This window comes from Pagrus major, chromosome 15 (assembly GCF_040436345.1).
Source record: "Pagrus major chromosome 15, Pma_NU_1.0".
NCBI lineage: Eukaryota > Metazoa > Chordata > Actinopteri > Spariformes > Sparidae > Pagrus > Pagrus major.
In genome coordinates, this window is record NC_133229.1 from 2,300,492 (window position 1) to 2,318,304 (window position 17,813).

General features: G+C 39.6%; 1 protein-coding gene across 2 annotated transcripts in view; it reads right to left on the minus strand.

Moving 5' to 3' along the window:
* zswim8 (zinc finger, SWIM-type containing 8) overlaps positions 1-17,586 on the minus strand; it is a 42,951-nt gene extending 25,365 nt beyond the window's left edge. For both annotated transcript variants that reach the window (XM_073481580.1, XM_073481579.1), the window contains exons 1-4: positions 15,944-17,586; positions 4,152-4,305; positions 1,189-1,283; positions 686-858 (exon numbers count right to left, since the gene is read on the minus strand). In XM_073481580.1, the coding sequence (XP_073337681.1) occupies positions 686-858; positions 1,189-1,283; positions 4,152-4,305; positions 15,944-16,121 (600 nt within the window). In that variant the 5' untranslated portion in view covers positions 16,122-17,586. The remainder of the gene's footprint in view (positions 1-685; positions 859-1,188; positions 1,284-4,151; positions 4,306-15,943) is intronic.
* Positions 17,587-17,813: the final 227 nt, after the last annotated feature.

Consider the following 17,813-nt stretch of genomic DNA (forward strand, 5'->3'; position numbering starts at 1 on the left):
TGTCAACCAATCGTACATCCTTTCCAGGAAGGTAAGGGTGTATTTGACTCCAGCTGGGTATCACCACTGATGTCGCGATTGATTTAATTTCCTATTCAAGTCAATGTTGATTCAGTTAGGGATTATTCAGTTACAGTGCCAAATTTGCTTCTTAAATGAAAGAGAGAAAATATTACCAATGTAAATAGTACAAGGAACCCTCTTACCTGGTACATTATTAAAAATATTAATGTTTTTCATTAAGAATTGAATTAAAAGATTTCAGAGATTTGTGGTTAAAATCTAACAATTAATACATGAATGGGATATTGTTATGATTTTAGCATCTTTAGCATACACATTAAAAATGCTGTAGTCAAGCCCTCGCTGCAGTGGCCCAGGCTTTGAGTCTGACCTGTGGCCCTTTGCTGCATGTCATGCTGCTTTTCATCCTAAAAAATAACTTAATTACAATTAACAACAATTAACAATTAATTTTGTGTTGAGACTGATTATTGGGACTTGACTAATCATTTTGGGTTTGACCCACTTCCCCATCCCCCATCTGATAAGGATGTCGTGCCCGATACATCCTGTAGGATATGGATACTTTTTGTTTGGTTTTCTGTTGATAAAATGAGACCAACTGATTTGATGAAAATGTGATACAGTTTGATAGAATTCCCTAGGGTACACACAAACTCACATTATGGATCCTGAAGAGGCAGAGGGCCACCACATGAGCACACCATTTGGCTCCAGCGCCACAGGTGCAGCTGCAGGAAGTGATGCGGCAGCGATCAAACATGACCGCCACGTTGTAAGCTCCTTTAGACTGACCGGCCTGACTGGACACCACTGTAGCACTGAGATGGAAGCCTGGTGAGAGGAGACAGTCACAGAAGGACAAGAGACAACAACAATTACTAAGCACGATACATATTTTATCTGACTCACTCATTAAAAGGTGAAGCTATGATAGGAATTTTTAATGTAATAATTTGGTGATTTATAGCTACAATGTAAGTGAATGGAGTTCCTTAGAATCACATGGTTTACTCAAGCTGTACATGCCATCATTATAAGCTTAAGTCTAGCCGATTTTTATACCATTCTGCGCAAACTATACTGCATACTGTTATAGTTTACAATAGGAATGATAATTGTCTCTTTGAGTCTCGGTATGGTAAGTGCGACAACTCAACCCACCAATCTGCAGGGGGTCTTTGACAGCTCGGATCCTGTATAGCTGCTCTCCACGTTGGAATTCATCTGGACTTCCATTAGCCAGGCAGGAATATAACCTGCAGCAGGAGGACAGAGACAGACACGGGACAGAAGAACCACAGAGGTCAGACAAGAAGAGAACAAGAAGAGGAAAAATGATAGAAGAAAGATGTAAAGGAAAGATGAAGAGAAACAAATTAGTAATCACTGAATCACAAAACTGAGTGTATCTACACTGGTGAGTCCTGTTTATCCATCCATCCATCCAGGTCAGGAGTCTATCTGTGTTGAGTTTATTTCTAAAAGGCAGAAATGATTTTTAGACAACTTTTTCACGAAGACATAAGAAGACATACGATGCCACGGTGCTGAGATACTGAGATCCATGTTCTTCTTCCACTTGTTACTTAATGCTGTAAGGATGTCCTCTGTCTTGGGAACCACTGTGTCCCTCAATCTAAGTTGGCCTAAAGGTGGAAGCTTCCTATGGTACTTCTGGACAATTGCACAATCTAAAAATGTTAGCTTCCTACCTAGAAATTCCACCTGTCACTTTTTGAAACATCCTATTTTAAGCTACAGCAAGTGCTGACAATAATTTTTCTGTGGTGACCTCTAAAACTGAGTCACTCTGTCTAGGTTTGTGACTCTGTCAAGTGTGTGTGATAAAAAGGCAGTCTCAGTTGTCTCAGTCTTTGTATTGAGGTCTTTGTGCCCTGAAGCCACGACTCCACCACCTGGTCACCGCTTGTACCTTGTTAATTCAGATTGATAAAATGTACACAGATGGAAAGTGTCTGTAACTCCAAAGTACATTCACCTACAAACTGTACTCAGCTAAAGTACTTCAGTACATTTATTTAGTGTTACCTTGTTGTGTTGTCATATTAAACTACATCAAACAGTTCACAGTTTAACACTTTATGTTCCTCTGAACAGTTCTGTTGTGTTTAGCTCTGCTGTCAGCTGTAAGTTGTTAGCTCAGTCAGCTGTTAGCTCTGGTTGCTGTTAGCTCTCATGCTGCAGGGCTCAAAACAAACAACGTTACACTGTCCCCCCACTCAGGACAACAGAAAATATAAACAGACAATGCCAAATAATGAATTGAAAGGACTACTTCTGACTCCAATGAAATGCGTCTTCTCCTGCTGTTACCATAGTTATCGCTCTCCACAGCACTGTGACAGTACTAGTTATAATCATTGGCTGGCCTCTCAGCATGAGACCTAACGTTATGAGAGTTGTTCCCCGGTACCGGTCCATCTATCCCCTGCACGGGCCTTGCGAATACATTACACTGCTTAAAACAAGAGGGCGCGGAAATCTGTATCCATATTGGCAAAAGGATAGCTGGTAAGCTGTTGGTAGCAGGCAAGCAGCAGAATCCTGCGCTGTGTGTGGCATTTTAGCGGCGGATAGACAAACTGTCTTGTGTGTTTATCTGATCGGCTATTCTAATTGGGCTCTATAGAGACCACCGATCAAACTTTTTACAACACATTTGGTCGATAACGATTGGTGCCTGATCAATCGGAGCATTCTTAGTTAAAACACTGCAGCCCACTGATTGGTCAGTCAGATCAACCAGAATTGTCTCATCGCCTCTGCTCTAATGTAGGATTTCCCAAACCAATGTATTTTTAGCAGTCTTCTGTCTTGCTGCCTGTAGCTTTTCTCAAAGTTTGTTTCCTTGTTATAATAAGCAACCACAAACTGAGAAGAAAGAACACACAACATGTGTGTTGTGCATAGGGACCATGTTTGAGAGAGAGAGAGAGAGAGAGAGAGAGAGCAGCTGAAAAGAAGGAAAGAAGGAAATCAAGGTTAGCAGTTTGTATATGTTGCCAATTGGGCAGTAATGTAGAGAATAGGTCACAGTGTGTCAGTTAATAAAGGCAGCAGCTGATCAAGCATCAAGATCAGTCTCCTCTGTTGTTTCCCAACCACTAGAAAAGTAAAAAGGGGTTAACTCCAAAGCCTGGCCATTATTGACCCCGCCTGCATTTAGGGGTACTTTCTGCAGTGAAAATGCAGTTTGGCAAAACATTTTGAGAAGCTCAGACACCTAAAAAATACTCGCAACAGGCTCCTCAGTTTTAGTTTGTGCTGACATCCCCAGTTGTCACTAGTAAATATTCATGATTTAAGTGACTTCACAAGGGGCAAAATTATGTTTTGGCTGCTGTCAACATTAATTAGGCTGCAAGTGAAAACACTTAAAAGCTGGGGTTAGAGATTTTAATTAATTTCATGTGTTTTAGTTACATATTGACACTTGCAAATGTTACAAATTAAAGCTAAAAATGTGACTTATTAAGAGAAATGATAGCACTGAACAGCGATGCCTGGATCCTTACCTCTTGTGTCTTAGTGTCCCTTTAATCTCCATCTGTGCTACACATACATATCTAATTTAACATTTATTACTGCTAAGATCCCAACAGTAGGGAAATCAGCTCAAGTAATTCCATTGCATAAGGGGTTTCCCACTGACAAAATGAACAGCACATTTCCAAAATCTCAAGTTCTTTCACCATGTGGTTTGCTGGTATTGGCCTCAACAATCACATAAATCAACTGCAACTATGACTAAGATCAACTTTTTTTTTTTTTAAACCATATCTTGATACAGGAAAATAAATGCAGACTGACTACAGAGCAGTATAGTTGGCAACTATAACAACTATAATAATATAACGTTTGTGGTTTGGAGTCAGTGTGCAGACTTTTTTTTTCCCATTGATTATCACAGGAGACTTAAAGTTTTAAAAGAGCTTTCTTCTCTTATTATTATACTCCTACTCTCTTATGGGGAAACAATCTCACAGCTGGCAGGACATCAGCAGATTGCACTTGTGTCTTCAACTGTCAGTGGCTGACAGGATTACCAACACCTCCATCCCTGAAAGGTGAAGAAAAGAATTCCAGGTTATCAGTGTTCTCACCTGATGTCCTCCTCATTCTCGGGAAAGCTCCAGTAGGCAATGCGGAGCTGGAGCTGTTCTGGTACAGGGGGGTAAACCTTCTCCACAACCTCAAATGGGATATGGAAGGCTACCTGCTTTGCTGACAACTCCACCAGAGGAATCACCTGGCCATCTGGGGAAGACCACAAAAGAGAGGAAGATTAGCTCAGTGAGTGGGAATGGAGAAGAAAGACTTTAGATAGTGTGTGCATTTTTGTTCCCTTACTCTAGTATCACATTACTGAGAGCTGCAGGCTGAATGACCACAACTACCTGACATAAAGTATTAAAGAGTAACTCAACAGTAGGGTGAAGAGCAGTGTTTCTCAGCCCTCTGTGGAGCCTGTTTCACCTCTGAAACAAATGCTCCCTCACGAGGATGGTTTACCACTTGTGGATACTATTCTGTGCATGCGTATCACATGCCATTTGAAACTATTTAAATGCTAAAGGCAAGCTGTAACGTCTTCCTCCTCTTTTAAATTAAAAACAACAAAAGATACAACAGAGATGTGGACCATGGCAGAGACAGAAACTTTAAAGCATTCAAGCTAGTCCTACAGATGTCAGCTTGAACTGACACACCTGGAGTACACTTTCATTCAAAATGTCATTTATTTAAAATCGAAGAACCATTTAGGTTGCACTCGGTTAGAATGATGTCGAGTTACAAACAAGAATAAAAAAAAGAGAAAAGAATACAAATGAAGATCAGTTAAAACAGTTACAAGAGAGCATTTTCTGATCACAGTTTTAAATTGATTATAGGTTAGTAGACTATTGTGTTGAAGATCATTCCAAGAGTTTGGGGGCACTAAAGGCAAAGACTGACTTTCCACATTCAGGTCGTGCCTGGGGGACCTTTGCCATAAGCCAGTCACCTGTGCGAGTTTGCCAAGTTTCAAAGTTCAAATCCAGTATTATTGATTGGTATGGTGGTAGCTTTCCAACAAGCGCTTTATAGATAAATAAGTACCAATGATCATTATGCCCCTCTGTGAGTAAAGACCAACCCAAGTTATCATACAATATATAATGGTTAGTACCGTAACTATCACCAGTAATATATGGGAAATTCAGCCCAATAAAATTTGGAGAGTCTAGAAGAGCCGTCCGATTACATTTTATACCCATTCAAGTTAGCTGGCCGCAAAACCGGAAGTTAGCCGGCTCACGCCCTATGGCACCCCAGCTGGACAGCCACCGCCACAATTAAAGTCTGATTTTGTGGGAAACACTGTTGTCTATATGTTGTTTGAATGTGAATTTCTCATCAAGCCAGATGCCAAGGTATTTATATTCAGTAACTCAATGTTTGATCCATTTGTAGTGGATATATGCAAATTACTACAGTAAACATCTCGCATGAATTTTGTTTTACCTGCATTTAGTACTAGTTTAAGATTAATCAGAGCATCTCGTAGAGGATTAAAGGAAAGTTGCAGGTTTTCCGTGGCTTGTTGTACAGAATCAGTGATACAATACACAAGTGTCATCAGCATAAAGATAAAGAGAAATATAGGCTCTATCTTAGATCTGGTGCAAGGTGGCGCACAGCGCAGTGCAAGTATCTTTACTAGTTTAGGACCAGTGCAGTTGTCATTTCACGTCCAGCGCCCAATATGTGTAAATAGCAAATGTACTTGTGCCCACCAGTGCACTTCTGGGCGTGTTGGTGAGGTGTGGTCAGGTGCTTTGATGACGCATTGCTATTTTGAGGCAGCAGAAAGTGACTGCACCACAGAGCTGGTCTAAAGTCAATGGCGTAGTGTGTTTGCTGCTATTTAAAGGGTGCATTATTTTTGATTAACATGCACCACACAGGCTGGTTCAAAATGTGTTTACACAGATTTTATGATTAGAGAGGCTACTTTCAGTCCTTGATAATGTTTCCATGCATGCAGTAATGTCACTGTAATAGAGGAAACAGAATTCAACTTTTATTTTCTGAAATACATATTTTTAGAAAGAATCTCAAGATTTATCTGGAGAGCAGTAATTCATGGCCAACTATTTTACTGTATGAATCTTTACAGTGTGTGACCTTTTGATGTGTAGAATAACACAGAACATTATGTAACATGAAATATTAACTGATCCTGTTGGCGAGTTTTAAATAGTGAAGTTTATCCACTGTTCCCTTTAGGAAAGATGCACATTGTTTCTGCTGCAGGAGGATCACTGCAGGTAATGTCAGTAATATTTTCCTCATTAAAGACTTTCATCCACCTGTATCCTAGCCGCTATTGTTTAAAATTATAATTTTTATGACCCGTCCTGCTTGATCCACAGACCAAGATCCGCAAATCATTATTACACACAGAGGAATGCACAGCAGCACTCCTCCTTCTCAGTTGAATATCAGTGTATTTTTTCATATGCAGTCAAAGAGAGTTGTTAATGGCACAGATGATTGTAAAACATCAGAGGCAGAAGGTCCAGCAGCCACAAACCCTGTCCCTCAGTAAAGATGAGTGCCACTGTTTAATTGCAATGCTCCAGGCCCTGGCACACCTGGCTATTAAAGAGAATGGGAGATGACTCTGATTGGTTTAATGTATGTTTTGCTCAAAACACACCGATGACTAATTCAGAGTATTTGCCCCCTTTGCACCGTGTGCCTTACTCTGCGCCCAGATCATCCACTGTTTAACTAGCAAACGGGAGTTGGACACCACCTAACCACAGTTGCGTCACGTGCTTTAGACCATGCACCAAAGTTTGTTTAAATAGGGCCCAATGTCATTAATGTAGGTGGTGAAAGAGGACAGGACCTGAAACTGAACCTTGTGGAACACCTTTTGTTACTGGCAATTAATCAGACTGGAGCTCTAGTAGTTATGTTTTATTATTTGAGTAGGTTATTTACCAAGGATTCCAGGATTTTTACATAACTGTATCAAGGTGAGAAGTCAAACCACTGGAGGTCAGCAAAAATGATACATCCAGCAGCTGAACCTCTCCTAAGAAAGTAATATTAAAATCTACCAAGCAGACTGCGACAAAGTTTGAGTACAATAACAATGTGCATTTCTTGAAACCAGATTAGAAAAATGAAAATGTTTTTATTAATATGCACAAAAGGTTTTCCACATTTCTGTTTCAGATTGGGTCCGAAGACCTCTCAGAAAAACGTCCATTCAATTTTAACGACGCTCACAGTCCTTCGTCTTGGACCAGCCTTGGTTGAATGTGATTGGAAACATTAAAATGGCAAATCAAGTTTGAAAGTTTCTACACCAATCCCCACCTTGAAATGATGGCTGGGGAAGTGATCAAAAGCACAAACTGCAACAAAACTTCTATGAAAGCCTGTGAGCATAACTTTATCAATGATGGATTTCACCAAGTGATCAATTTTTTCCACCCATTTTATCATTATCAGACATTGGGCTATGATGAACTAGTCTCATACTGGCAAGGCCCAAAGAACAGCAAACTCATCAGTATGGTTTTCTTTTTATCCAAAAATTCACAAGAGTGGGGTGTAATGAGCCTAGCAAACTCTCAGGGCCATGAGTACAGCTACACACATATCATTTGTTCATTTATATATTTTTGATGATTCAAAAACTGTGACCAATGGAGGAATCAAAGCAGTGTGTGTGTTTGTGTGTGTGTCTTCTGAAGAAAGGGCAGCATAAGCACAATGACAGAAGTCTTATTGAGAGCAGTTTGCCACTGAGAGCAAAAAAAGTGATAGGTCTCAGATTACAGACCTCATTTCCAAGCCACTGCTTGTGCTTCTGTTTACCATATATGGAGGAAAGCACTCCGTTCATATAATGCCATCCTTGGGGTAAAAACTCAGAGGCTCGTGGTTACAAGCCATGGGAACCCCGTCAAGACGAGCAGACTATCATCACTCAAATCTTATGTGGGTGTAATTCAGTGAGCTAAGCCATTGTGTGACAAAAAGCAAAGAAAAGTTGAAAACCAGGTGGTGGAAATCAGAATCAGCTTTATTGGCCTAGTATGTGAACACATGCAAGCAATTTGACTCCAGTTTTCTGCTGCTCTCAATGTACTTATGCAGAAATAGACATCCTGCTAAGAACAAGGACACCAAAAGTGAACCAAGGTAAATATAAACATTTAACCATTATGTGCATTCACTGTCACAGACTTGGCCTTTTATTCTATTACAGAATACAAAAGTAGCTGAAGCACAAATCTGCTTCATGAAAATATTGTAGCATTTGCTGCTTAGTATTTGATCCTGTGTGAATTAAGAAATGATTAGAGTGTATCCAAGCAAATCTAGTCTTTCTTCTTTGTGTTTTCAACACTGTAATGAGACTGCTCTCATTAAAGTTCTGAACTTGTCTAGAAACTAATTCATGCATCATTAGTCCTAGTTCTACTGAATGTTAATATTGTCTTTGAACTGGTTGACTATTCATTACTAATATACAGTAGTGTTGTCACCGTACTGGAATTTCCAACTTTGACACGATACCTTGAAAAATATTGATATTCAACACCATGTTTGATACTACAGGGGAAAATTTACACAACATCAAGGGCATAACATTTGAGATTGTTATCAAAAGATAAACCTTAGGCCAGTGTGCTGTGTGTTAAAAACTAGAGCCCTACTGATACCTGATTTATGGGGCCGATACAGATATAAGGGAGTAAAAAATTCCCTTATCAATATACTGGCTGATAAATACACATTTTTTCACATCACGTCTTGCTAACTACTTCAGGCATTAACTGACCCCCATGGATTCCTGTAAGAAGTGTCACCAAACTGGGAAGAAGCTCAACATATATTTTCAATAATTAATGTAGGTTAAAAAGCCAAGACTTTAAACTTTATGTTTTGGTGATAAGAGTGTAGTAGCGGAAGGCTGAGTGACAAAACAACCAAGGATGAGGAAAAGTCTGAGTGTGACATTCAGGAGGAGAATTCTGTGTTAAGTCGGAGAGAGCTCAGTCTGAAAGACAGTCCAGACTGGCATTCTCTTGATGCACTTTTCCAAGAGCTTTAGGAGTACAAACTTTAGTGAGTCCCAAGCAAAACTAATGGCTTGTCTTTCACCAGAACATTTAGCAAGTGTCGCATTTCAAAACAATTTGTGTATGTGTTCTTATTTAAGTTTTTCACTTTACGGTGATAATATGATGTCATTAGGTAGTTAAACTTTTTATACTCTGTGACCTTGTGTTTTTTGAGTTTTTATGTCACAGGTCCAGTATTACTGATGATGCTGCAGAGGCTGTTTCAGCCTCACTAGAATCAGTGTTACATACTTGTATTGCTGAAGTAGTAAAAATGTACAGTAAGTAATTAAAAAATAAAAGTCTGCAACAATTATTGACTTTCTTGCAAAATAGCATTTTTTAAATGATGCATATTTTTCAAAACTAAAACTACCACTGACTTTTACTACTTCTCATGTCATTAATAATACTATTACTGTTTCATTATTGCTCATCTTTCTACTAACTACTCTTTTTCCACTGATGGCAGAAAAAAGTTTCAAATACACAGAATGCAAGGTAAACTACTAAATCTTTAGGATTACATTATGTCATGGTCTTTTGAAATGTAAGTAATATTGTAAAACTGCAGCCTGACTGATTTATTTACCAGATGTCTTAATTACTACAAAATCATCCATCTAAAATGAGTAAAGTGTGCTATTAACATCTGCATGTTTTGCATATATTACAGTATTAGTATATAGTAAGAAACTGTGACAGTGCGACTGTAACAGTAAAGAGCTACAGAGAGAAGGGGGTGGCTGGGTAGTAACAGAGTTCATGCTGCCAGCCTATCATTGGCTGTGGCAGGTGAATGACAGCAAGCTGTCCACCAATCAGTTGCAAGCACAGAGGGAAGCCGCTTCAACAGCTGTTCCTTTGTAGCTAGCTGGTGAAGAGCTAAGGACTGATTCAGTGTTTTCATTGGGTCACTTGTTGTCTCACTGCCTTTCTCATTTCCTCCCTCTGTCCATTTCTCTCCACTGCACTCCATTAGTACACTGACATACACCTATGGTGCGCCGGGTGGAGTATTCTCCTCACTATTTACAAGCCTCTGCTGTTATACACACTGGATCCTCAGCTGTTACAAACAGGTTAGGTATTGGTCACTCTAAAAAGCCATCCTCATTTGATTACGTTTGACTGATGCATCTTAATAGTGTTCTGTGAATTTAAATACATGAAAAGATAAGAAGGATTATCTGTTTCTCTTGTGGAGCTGGAACAATTACTGCAACAAGTAGCTCACTGAATAAGTGTGGCAGTTTTGCTGACTGTGCCTATCTATCTATCTATCTATCTATCTATCTATCCTTCCATCCATCCATCCATCCCACACACAGTTCCCAGTAAATTACTGGGATAACCTTTTAGGCAGCCTGTTGGTGATTTTACACTACTCACACATGCAGCTACATTCAGGAACATTTCTGTCTGGTGCCTTTTCACACATGCCATGGCAATACCGGAATAGATGGAGCAAGAGACAGTAGAGCAGATGGGGGCAATGCAATACTTATGGATGCAAACCACCATAATAAACTCAATGGAAGAAAAAGATAGGAGGCCAGATGTGCGTGCACACAGCAGAAGACGTCTCGATGCAAGACAGGTAATGTTTTCTTGTGAGATCTACTCACAGAAACACACATTTAATACATTAAGAGGAACATTAAAAAAGCATTGGATGCTGAACTGGACATAAGTAGAGACAATGCATAATCAGCGGAGGCTTGTGATTGGTTCACTCACTTCACTCGACATTTTAAGCAATCAATACAATCAGTTTTTTTTATTTAGAAAATGGGGACCTGTTCAGATATTTACAAACTAAGACATTTGTCAAACTCCCTCAGAGATTGTTTCTAAAGTGTATAGGAGTTTACAGAAAATTAAATGGAAGAAACTCGCTCTATGTAAAAGTGAAATGAGAACAGGAAATGAAAATTAAAAGAGAGTGATTGGCATTCTATGTGAAATGCCTAGCAGTCTTCAACTAGCTCTAAAAGATGGAGGGAATTCGGATGGAAGAATTTTTTTTGTTACACCTCACATAAATAGTAACACAATAGTGTATAGGCAAGATTAATAGACTTTTTCTAACATCATGTAAATTCAATTCAATTCAAAAAACTTTATTTGTTCCCGGGGGGCAATTTAAGTATAGTAAACGTAGTGACTGTCTCCAGCATTGCTGCAGTTTCCCAACTGTTTATTTAAACCACACTTTTAAAGTCCATGTAAACATGTTAGTCCAACTGAAATCATATTAAATATTGTTGTACTAACACACCCAGATAATGCAGTTGGAAGTCAATTTACTATTTCATGTATACGCCTTAGTCGGACCTGAACTGGCCTCAGCCTTCTGCACATGTACCACATTCCCCGCGCTGGGCATTGACCCGGAAATCATAGTTCCATAGCAAGAAGCCGGGAAAAACAAAAGAAGAAGACGGCGACGAAGGTATCAACAAGGCAAGTGCTAGAGCAAGAAATACATTTTTATCCATGTTTTCACCATTTGCGGTGCAGCCCATTTGCTGCTTCTTAACTTGTTTGGTATGTGACGTAATAGGTCAACCTGATGAAGGTCCAGTAGCAACTAGCTGAAACGGTGCATATCGCCACCTACCGTGGTGAAGTCAGACATACTTCCGTCAATAAACTGATTCTCTCCTGGTGCTTGTATACTGGGACAATGGCAGTAGTCCAATTAAATGGCCTATGACCGTACCTTGACTTAAGTGTGTGTGTGCATGCAAACGTATTGAATGTGGTCAGACTAATGCCAATCACTCATATATTTTCTGGTCATGTATACAAATACAGACATTCTAGGACATTGTAATTTAGACTCTTGAAGAAGCTTTACTCTGCAAATAACTAGAAAGTCTGAAAAGAATGGATCAAAGATTGTAAAGAGAATGTAGTGCCCACTACACACATACTGTATTTTAATTTAAATTATTTATTTATTTAGTTTTCTTTTAAATGACTGCTCTGTTTTGATACAGCTTTCAAATATCAATATAGGCCTCAAAAATCCATTACTGGGCTATATTTCCTAAATAATAACAATAATAATAATAATAATAATATAATGTATGATGACCTCATACTATCTTAAACTATACTGATTCAAAATTTGGAACTGAAAAAGTAGTGAACATGAAAATCGTTACACAAATATATTACATTATTACACAAGAAGTTAACCAATTTTATCGGTGAGCAATTAATTTTAACCTTTACTTTAACATGCAATGCATTTCACTGGATGAAAACCCACATCATGTACCTGCCCATAACATACTTGTTACCATTCCCCTCCCCCAAGTGTTTTTTCAGCTGCTCGGCAGATGGTCAACATGTTTTGCACACACCTGTCCCTGTTATGTTGTGCATGTTATGCTCCTTATACTTCATAAGAATTAAAAACATATCATATGGAGGGACTATTCTCTTGTCTTTTTTTATATCTCTGGCTGTTGAGAAGATCAAACTTAAGTTCGATTTGGCTTTGTTGACTTTGTGTGTGCATTTGTGACTGATGGAACTCACTGAGAAGAAAAACAGAGAAACATAGTTATTCTTGTAAGTTGCTGGCTTGCGGCTGACACATATCGGAAGGGACACAAGAACTCCAAACTTCACTAATATTGTTGTGTAACACTGAATCAAATGATTACATGTAATGGAAAGGGCAAACCCACAAACATTTCTTTTAGACCATTGGTCTGACTGTATGATTCAGTCTCTGCCATTATCAACCCTTCTCCTAGCAGCAGCAGGCAGCTTTTACTCTGACAAAACCACTGTTGCTAACAATGTTAGCTACTAGCTGCTAAACACAGTGAATCATTTAGAAGCCAAAGAGCTTAATATTTTTGTCACACGTTGGTTGAGACCAAATCAGAGCTAAAAACAAAGCTACTGAACTTAAATTCATCAGGTGGACACAAACACGACTCTCCAATGGGAATACAAGATTGACTCGTGTCTGCAAAATGTGTAAGCAGGCTACTGTTAACATGTTAGAAACCACAACTTAATGGCCCATCCACCTGGTTTAGTTTAGTTTATTAGGATCCCCATTAGCTACTGCACTGCAGCAATCATTCTTCTTCGGTAGTGATGGGATTAGTATCTGGATACATTATCTTGATAATGACAAGTCTTTACTTTTACACCTTGATTGACTGAGATTAACAAATGTTCTCATTTTCACATCCCAAGTGGTGATTGTAGCTAGCACATTTGTTAACAGGGACAGGAGATTTCAGGTCAAGGAAAGTGATCTTCTTGATAGAGTACCTGCAACGTCATGGAAAGCGAGGGTCATGTGACAGGGAATACATGCATCAGACAGCGTCTATAGGCTACTAGGACATCAGCCTTAGTAATAGGCTGAAGTCCTAGCCCATCACATTCAGACCACAATGCTTGCTGTGTGCATTTCCACCTGCATTGATGTTTTTTCTGATCAAGATCAGATATCGGGATACAGTCAGATCACATGTTACAACCTGATGGAAACAGGTTTATAAGGTGATAAATAAGACATTGTGAATGTTTACCTGTCTCCCCTTTTCTTTTCTGTGTATTGTGCATATATTGGTGAAAATTTCCACTTGGTAGGCAGTGGAAAAGCCTGAGCTGAGCTGCCTTAAAGTTTTATTCTCAAGTTAAAAGGAAATTCTGGTATTTTTAAACTTGGGCCCTATATTTACATGTTTACATCGTTCAAGAAGAAGTTTCACTCTGACATCTCATAAGCTGAGTTGTTGTATGAAGACGACAGCGGAAAGGTGGGTCAGAGCTGGAGAGGGAAGTTTTGAGTTTACCTAGAGAAACTGCAAGCAACAATTTATTCACAAAATCATGGCTGACCGATTTTGACAATCTAGATGAGGCAACAACTAATGTTGCATGATTTCAGAGCAAGACTGCTCCTTAAGGAAGACTTGTGTTTCTCTTTATAAAAAGGATCTTATTATTCAACAAAAAGGAACTGATTCTGTAATATTGTCAGACACATAAAATAACAACCTCAGCCTTTCAGTGAAAAAACAAGCACTTTTAGTGGACGCAACTTTGACAGTTGGAGTTGTACCAAAGGATTACATTGCAGCCATGTCATGGCTGCCAGCAGAGGCAATCTACTGGATTGATTCTAAAGCTTTTGGTAAGTATAATTTATTTACACACCAAAACATGTAAATACAGGGCCTCACTTTTAAAATATTGTAATTACCCTTTAAGGCTTTGATTAAGAAGGAGAGCTGTGATGCTTTAGAACAATCAAATCTGCCTTTATTACTGCAGCCTGTGTAGGATAAAGCAGTGTTTACAACAGACAGCGTTTCCATCTTCTCAAACCTGACACTTTTACACACATGGCCATCTCAAAAACAGAAAATTTAAAGTACATCCTTATCTGCCACAGAGGTTGGCAACTTACAGCCCTCCTTTGTGTAAACAGGAAGATAAGGATAAGGATAAGGGCATCTGTCAGGGGTGAGTTTTAAATATCGCAGGGAAGAAGGTTAAAACAGAAAGTAGCCACAGTGATCTGTTAGATGAGGTGAAAGAATAATGGTGCAGTGGGCAAAGTCAGAACTGCAGGTGATCTGGAACGTTTTACCACACAGATTTATTGCAATAACAGTTGTTAACCTACAGAAATGTACAGAGCATTAGATCAATGCAAAACATATTCTAAAATATTGGATATAATTATTAGCCTTTTTACCACTTGGGTTCCACTTCTGGAGCTGCTTCACTTGGCACATTAATAGAATACTGTTCCATTATATTTTAAAGAAACTTTTTCATTAACGTTATGAAACGACTGAAGGCAAGCCATTTGTGACACATTTTGAGAACCACTAAAAATCATGTGGGCGAGCAAAGACATACAGCACAGATAAGAGAAGAATTAACAAGACACGTCTTTATCTTTGGGACAAATTATGAGAAGTTGAAGCCAATCTGTCAAATACATTAAATGAAATTCAGAGTAAATCAGTTTGCTCTCACTGACACGTTTAAGGCTGGCTAAACTCTTACTCTGAAAGTAAAGTGCTGCATGTGAAGGCAACTGGTGTCATTCACTAGCACTGACTGTTGTTCCTGTAGCACATGGCTTTCTGCTTGATGGCTTTAGTAAACAGGAACATGGAGGAGTCTCTGGAGAGTAACCCCAGAGAAATCTAGGGTAGGCTCTTCTCTGGACCCAGGCTGTGGGTTCTGTAGCCAGTGAGCTCCACATTCCCAGGAAACATCCATCACATTACAGTCCATATAATGATTTATATACACCATACAAGCAGTCTTCAGAAAGGCTTTGAGATGACTGAAGTAGCAGTTTGCTGACCAACTTGTGAGAAACTGCCACTATGTTTTTGCTAAATCCAACAAAGTTCAATGACTTATATGTTAGTCCTGGTATATGCAGAGCAAGTGGAGCTGACAGGCTGCTGGACTCGCTTTTACTTAACTGAATAATATCAGTGACAGCTACAGTGTTTAGAATGTCACTGAACTAACAAGTATGTTTCTATAATTTATCACTCCAGTTTACGTGTACATTAAACTAACCAACAGTATATTTTTAAAAAGATATATTACATAAAAGGTTTTAGAGCAACAGATAATATTGGTGATTGTTAGTGAGTGTATAGTGAGTGTGACTGACATTCACACTCACTATGGAAATTCATGTTGAATGGAAACATATGAATAACTGTGTGTCTGTGTCAGTGTTCTCCAACCTTTAATCTTGACAGTTGGGGAGTTGGGTCCGGCAGACTGCTTCCTCCATCCCCTCCAGTTTTGACAGAGACTCTCTGCCTCTGAGATGAAGGAGCACAGAGAGTCTTCCTCGAACCGGTCCGAGTCTTCGAAGGAGAACCTCTCCCCATCCTCCCACTCGGCAAACATAAGTTCCATTACATCCACTTTTTAACTGCTTCCGAGTCCAGAGGACTGCGACTCGGGGCCACGGCCTTTCTTCGGTCTTAAAAACCCAAGAGGAAACCCGGCGAACAGTGTCCAACAGTCGGGAGGAATCGGGAGTCTCAAGACTGGGGGAGGGGAGGCCACTAGCAACCAAAACACAGCTGAGAGGCTTACCGCTGGGCCCTCAAACACAGCTACATAATACAACTCTGACAAGGCTGTGTTCTCCCTTAAACAGTCTGTAAGAATATACACAACAAAACTATAATCGCACAACGTTTATTTTTAAATTCGCATGAGTTTTAGATGTATTGTTTAGTATATTCAAATCAAACTACTGGTCATTTAAATCGATTTATCAATCCACTCCATGCCGCCTGGCTGACTTGTGTCTCCCTTCCAGTACTTTGACTAGCAAGTCTGTCGTCTGTTTTAATGCACTACTGCCGACTGCTGCCTCTGAGAGGAGGAACGAGCCAAACACAGCAGCTAACTATTGTTCCTGTCAAACAAACCTAAGAGTTTAAATGCAAAACTGTGAAATTCCGCCTACAATATGCAACTAAGAATGTTTAAACATATTGCTCTGCAACGACGCTGGTTCGGAGCAGCAATGTGATTAAATCTTTAAGAAGTCATTAAGTTGTTTTCTTTCATCCCGTCCTGCTCTTTTCAGCCAATCAACTGGACTATATTCGATATCTCGATCTTCTATTGTAGCTTTAGCCCAATCCTGAAAGTTAAACCTCTCTCAGAAAAACATTGTTAATCAGTCGATGTCAAATATACACATACTGTTGCCAAATGTGTTGCTTATTGTACATTTAGTGTGCTAGTTTGATGTTATTATGCTGGGCTGCTAGTACAAATAACATTTAGCCGACGTTAGCTGAAAGGCTAATTATGCTAATAACTGCAAACTGAGATAGCACAAAAAGCTGTCAACGGTTGCAGACGATTATACTGAGGTTAAATTTGGTTTTGAACACGACGACAGGCGTTGGTTTACCTTCGTTCTGGTCCAACTACCTTACGTTAGCTATAGGTACTAGCACGAGAAAGCTAACCTCCAAACGGCTAACTTCAACTAGCTTAAATAGCTGTTTGTTTACATTTACTGGTGAAGCCATATACCTGCCGCAATGTAATAACTACATGCTTATTTATATCGCAGATCTTCTGGAGTTTTACATTTTCATCGGTTACATACGGTTCATAATTCGATATTAATCCCCGCTCCTAGCTCAATGTTTTCCGTTCTTTGTATGAGTATTAGAGCCTTCTGCCTGACGTTAAAAGCTCGTATATTCCTCAGTCAGCTCTGGTGCAGAAATTCGAATCAGTCCATAGGTATCGTCCTTCCCGACTGACAACGGCTGTCCTGGTGTCTTATAATCGTCTCTACTTCCAAATGACACCGGGATCCCCAGAATGTTCCCCGTATCGCTCTCGTCCAGGCTCTATCAGAGTATCAGTCTGCCGGGGGAAGATGGCTCACCTCTCCAACAGCACCTCCTCCATCAGCTGATCACAGCTTCCGGCTGCCAGCTCCACACAGGCAGCGGTTCAGATGGTCTTGTGCTCGGCTGGAGAAGAACGCAGGCAGGAGATGTGTCAACAAGCCTAGCTTACGCATATTGTCATGTAGAGCACACGAACTTTTCAAACATCATATTGGGAATT